The 5051-nt window shown below is 45.5% G+C and overlaps 1 protein-coding gene across 1 annotated transcript in view; it reads right to left on the reverse strand.

Annotated features, from left to right (window-relative positions):
• The window catches only part of HYDIN (HYDIN, axonemal central pair apparatus protein), a 402001-nt gene that overhangs the window by 29376 nt on the left and 367574 nt on the right, over positions 1-5051 (reverse strand). Inside the window, exons 72-75 of the mRNA XM_006860316.1 lie at positions 3141-3288; positions 2487-2694; positions 1219-1440; positions 504-673 (exon numbers count right to left, since the gene is read on the reverse strand). Coding sequence (XP_006860378.1) covers positions 504-673; positions 1219-1440; positions 2487-2694; positions 3141-3288 — 748 coding nt within the window. The remainder of the gene's footprint in view (positions 1-503; positions 674-1218; positions 1441-2486; positions 2695-3140; positions 3289-5051) is intronic.

Below are 5051 nucleotides of genomic sequence, written 5' to 3' on the forward strand. Positions count from 1 at the left end.
GAGGCCAGGTCATTGGTCTGAGAGGTTTACTTTTTCACTCTCAGAACCTCAGATTCCACATAAAGGAAAGCAAATGGCAGTGAGCAAACCTCTCATCAAGCTGTTTGGCATTGTCCTCCACACTTCAAGAAGAGGATTTCTTTCTTTCTATCTGTTTTTTAAAGCAGAGTAGCTCAAGGTTATCCAACTATTTTGTTGTTGTTGTCTTAGCACCAGTTCTGATTCACAGCGACCCTATATAGGGTTTCCAAGGAGCAGTGGTTGGAAAGACAGGGTGGCATGTACACTCTGCCCCACTTCCAAAGTGCCAAGGTTGAACTGCCACCCTTGAAGTTCAGTACTGATCCTTCAGCTCCATACCAGGAGTCCAAGTATTAGTGGTGGGAAAAGGAGGTCCCAGTTTCTTGCCCACCTCTTTCCCAGAAAAAGTCCTTCTTTTTCTGCCTTGGGAAGACATACCAGGAGCTGTAGGATCATCAGGAGTGTTGGTGAAGCTTGCTTACCTCATGGTCGTTTCCTCCTTGTTGGTGACAGACAGGATTTGTTTGTAGGGGGGCATCCCTGCTTGGTAGATGAAGCAGGTCCCAAAGTTGTAGCTGGTGAAGGAGAAATGTGCTGCGGGGTTCACGGAGCAGCCTGTGATGCTGCATGTAAATGCTGGGCCGTGGCTGATCTGCCGGGAGGGTGTAGGGACAGCGTGATTACAGGAGGTGGGCGGAAAGGGCACTGAGGGAGCTCCTGGCACTCTGCCCTCAGAGGATCCATCTGAGAGTAGGGCTGAGCATTGTTTATTTGAGAAAAGCCAGGTGGGTTACTCTGCAATCAGATCTTTCCTGGGCTCTGGTTTCCCTCTGACAGCACGGATTCAACTTGAACACTGAGGGATGAGCCAGACACTGCCTTATGACCCAACATCCACATCTCATGGCTTCCTTACTAACAGCACTCTGAATGCCTGTCAAGATGACTAGGTGAAAAGACTTGATTTTCCATCCTAGCTGTGCCATGGGACATGGTTCTGGTCAGCTATTCATCAGGCACCTTAACTATGTATGTATGAGACCTTTGTACTAGAGATAGTGGGACAGCTCCTAACACCACCACCACCAATCAGGAAAAGTAGCCGATGGAGAAGACAAGGGGAATCAGGATAATGAAACTTTCAATATGGGATGCAAGCTGTGCTATTAATGTTTGAACAATGTTCAATCGTCTCACCTTGATTTTGAGTTCCAGGCCCTTCAAGACACACTTCTTAAGTGGTTGGAAAGACAGGGTGGCATGTACACTCTGCCCCACTTCCACAGTGCCATCGATAGGTGAGAATTCCAAGTACTGCAGCAGGGCTTTGGGGCCGGACAGTTCTGTCTGGAAGCTGAAGTTGAATTTTCCAGTGTTGATAAAGCTGAATTCACATTGGACACATTCATTTAACTCCACCTGAGAGACCGAGAATAGAATTATTAAATTGAGTGAAAGAAAACCCTGGTTGTATTCTTTGATGTCAGGATATGTAACATGCTAAGGATTGAACTGTGTCCCCTAGAAAGTGGTGTTGAAGTCCTAGCCCCTACACTTGTGAATGCGCCTCTGTAATGGGATCAGGTGTTTTCTTTTGTATGTTTAATTAGGTCACATCAGAGTAGGATGGGTCCTAAACCTAATGACTTTTTGGAGAAGTGTCTCTGAAAATAAGTAGAATAGACACAGACATACACCTAGGGGGAAGACAGACTTTGTGCGAGGATTTGTGTACAAAGGAGCATCAGGGATGGACAGCAGGCACCAGAAGCTAAGAGAGAAGCCTACAGGGAGACTCAACATGGGTCAGACTGTGATTAGGAGTTTTAATATCCAGAACTGTAAGAAAATAAATGTGTTCTTTAAACCTACCCACTTGGGTGTATTTTTGTTGTTGTTGTTACAGCAGCAGCAGATCACAAAGACATACTCTGTTTGGGAACATATCTTTTGGGAAATACGGACGGCCAGTGATGCTAAAAGCAGAGCATCATTAATGCAATCAGACGTTCCAGCAAGAGCTACTCAATGGTGAGGGGCCCTTGTATTTCAAAAGTAACCTGGTAGTTTCATTCTTAGAACTCTCTTGATAAGTCTGACACCTTTTTAAAAACTATGTCTAATGTAAGCATTCATCTTTCCATCTCCTGAAAAATAAAATTAAGAACGCTTCTCGTCGTTAACTATACCCAGTCTAGAGGGAAATGTTTCTGACATGCTCCAGTTCAAGTCTCCTTGGCATTGCAACAGAAAGCTCCACTAACAATTCACCTATGGACTTCTGGTGTGGCACTGTAGGAAGAGCACTGGAGTTCAAACCACAAGGTCGGCGGTTCAAACCCTCAGAAACCCTGTACAAGGTCACTATGGGTTGGATTCGACTTGATGACACTTGACCAAAACTCCACCACCTTCCCCAGCCAGTGCAGAATTTGAGAGAGGTGGTAAGGCTCTCCCACCTTTACCTCATAAAAGTTGATAATATTGGTCTGGCTGGGAGTAAACAAAGTGACCGAGCCAGTTCTGTCTTTGCACTTGATCCCCACATTCATAGTGTAGCCCTCAGCCTTGACATTCAAAGTCAGAGGGTGGGCTTTTCTTTTCACATTGCAGATCAAATTGAAGTTCACATCTCCTTCCTGCTTAGGTGTGAAGAAAATATCAATTGGCAACCTGATTGGGGAACAAGACAGATGATTAGCTGATGGGGTCAAACTGCTAAAATCTGCTAAAACATATGGGCCCAGTGGACTAACAGAGACACTATGAGGAAAAGGCAGTATAATCCCAAATCATGATGAATGTTTATAATTTTATCAGACAAGGCTAGGTACTGCTCTGGGGAGTCATAAATGCAATAGATAGCCAGGAAAAGAATACAAGAGAAAATATTACAAACAAGGGCTTAGAATTCTCAGTGCTACACAATTTATCAGGAAAGTGACCCACAGGGAACACAACACACAGGACAGAGATGGGAGTTATTAGTATCTGAATTTTAGAGTTAGAGAGACTTTAGAAATGGACCACTCTAAGGGAAACATTCTCCTGACTGGCAGACCTGGGACATCTGCCATTTTGGGAAGCAGCAGTCCTGAGGATTTCCTCTGTCTTTATACCTGGACAGGGCTGGGACCCAGCCTTCCATGGGAGATACGACCAGGCTGTTGCTGAAACCTTCCGAATACCGGGAGCTGTCCTGGAAGGCAAAACTGAACCCCTGCTCTTCCTTGTTGATGATCTGGACAGTTTCCCTGGCTTCTCTGCCTGCAAAGGAAACAACCGAGCCCTTTAGTCTGCTCTCTGAAGTCTCTCGGGAGACGCTGCTCCACATGGCAAAGGAAGCCATCGTAGAAGACACTCTACAACTTCTTTTCTTTCTTCCAAACTCCTTAGCCATTGATGACTTCCCTTCAGTCTGTTCCACAAGTGGTCTTCCCCCAACCCCCTCTCCTCACTAGGGGGACTCCACACCTTCCTCCTGGAACTTTACTCCATCAAGCTCCAAAGCAGTGAGTAACAGCGAATAGTCAGGAAGGATGTATTTGTTAGAGTTCTGACAGGAAACACAGAATACCCAAGGCCCAACTTCAAAGAGTTCAAGGCTGAAAAGATTTACAGAGGCATGGGCACAGTTAACCGGCCAACCAGGAAAGGTGAAGCCCTCAGACATTAACAAAAGCAAGAAGGCTTTACCATTCCTGGTTCTGGAAGAGCAAGGGAAGAAACGGTGTCCTCAGAATGGAGAAGAACTGTGACAGGACTGAGGAGCCACCCAGCAGGAGAAGACACTGATGGAGTAAAGTTCTAGGAGGAAGGTGCTCTATACTTCGCTCTGGTGACTGAGGAGGCCACAAGAGGGTGGAGCTTCCATCAGCCTGGGGCTTCCATCTTACTTATCACTCTATCATACATTGAGAGAAAACCCCTTGTACTAAGGTAAGGAGCCCTGGGGATGCAGTGGGGTAAGCACCGGACAGCTGTTAGGTTGGTGGTTCAAATTCTCCAGCAGATGAGGCTGTCTGTTTCCGTAAAGATTTACAGGCTCAGAAAACTCAAGGAGTAATTCCACTCTGTTACTAGGAGTCAGAATTGATGGCAAGGGAGGTTGGTGACCTGATTTTCAGTGAATTTAGTTTATTCTGACTGATAAACTACATCCTATGTGTTTCAAATTTAATCTATCACATTAAGCTTCCTAAAACAACCCTGACCACATCTCTTCTCAGTTCAGAATCCTTCAGTGGCTCCCCACTGCTTACAGAAATATGCACACACTTTTCATGATTTAGACCCATCCACCTTTGCAGCCTATGCATGCATCATCCTATGTCAGCTTAGCCTGCTTGCTCTTCCTAGACGAGGCCTTGCAGATAGATCCGTATCTCCTTGCCTTTGCCTATCCTGCATCCCGAGCCTGGAGCACTGCTGTAGATACTATTTCATACCTATCAGTCATGCCTGCCTCGATCTCCTAATAATAGAGCCCTGATTTGTTCAGGAAGATGAAGAGAAAAACTTTTGTCATCTCTCCCCTTTCTTTCTGCTTAAATGTGGTATTGATGTCTAAGTGCAAATAAAAGTGAAAAACCAAGATGGTTGGCGATGTTGTCCTTAACATCATTGAACTGCTGAGTTAAGGCCAGTAGCGGCCTTTCTCCAGACTTCATGCTGTGATAAAGAAACAGACTCTTACTTAAGCATTCTTAGTTTTTGTTTTGTTACTTACATCAAAATACATTTCCAATCTGCTACAAATACCTCTCATCTCTATTTAGGAGTCCTGGTGTGGTGCTGTGGGATAAAGCTCTAGACCGCAAGGTTGGTTTGAATCACAAGGTCAGCAGTTCAAACTCACCAGCCGCTCTTAGAAACCCTATGTTGTTGTTGTTAAGTGCCGTCGAGTCGGTTCCGACCCATAGCGACCCTGTACAGGGTTCCAAGGGTGTAAATCTTTACGGGAGTAGAAAGCCTCATCTTTCTCCCGCGGAGCGGCTGGTAGTTTCGAACCGCTGACCTTAAGGTTCGCA

The sequence above is a fragment of the Chrysochloris asiatica genome, unplaced genomic scaffold (genome assembly GCF_000296735.1).
Source record: "Chrysochloris asiatica unplaced genomic scaffold, ChrAsi1.0 scaffold00037, whole genome shotgun sequence".
Classification (NCBI taxonomy): domain Eukaryota; kingdom Metazoa; phylum Chordata; class Mammalia; order Afrosoricida; family Chrysochloridae; genus Chrysochloris; species Chrysochloris asiatica.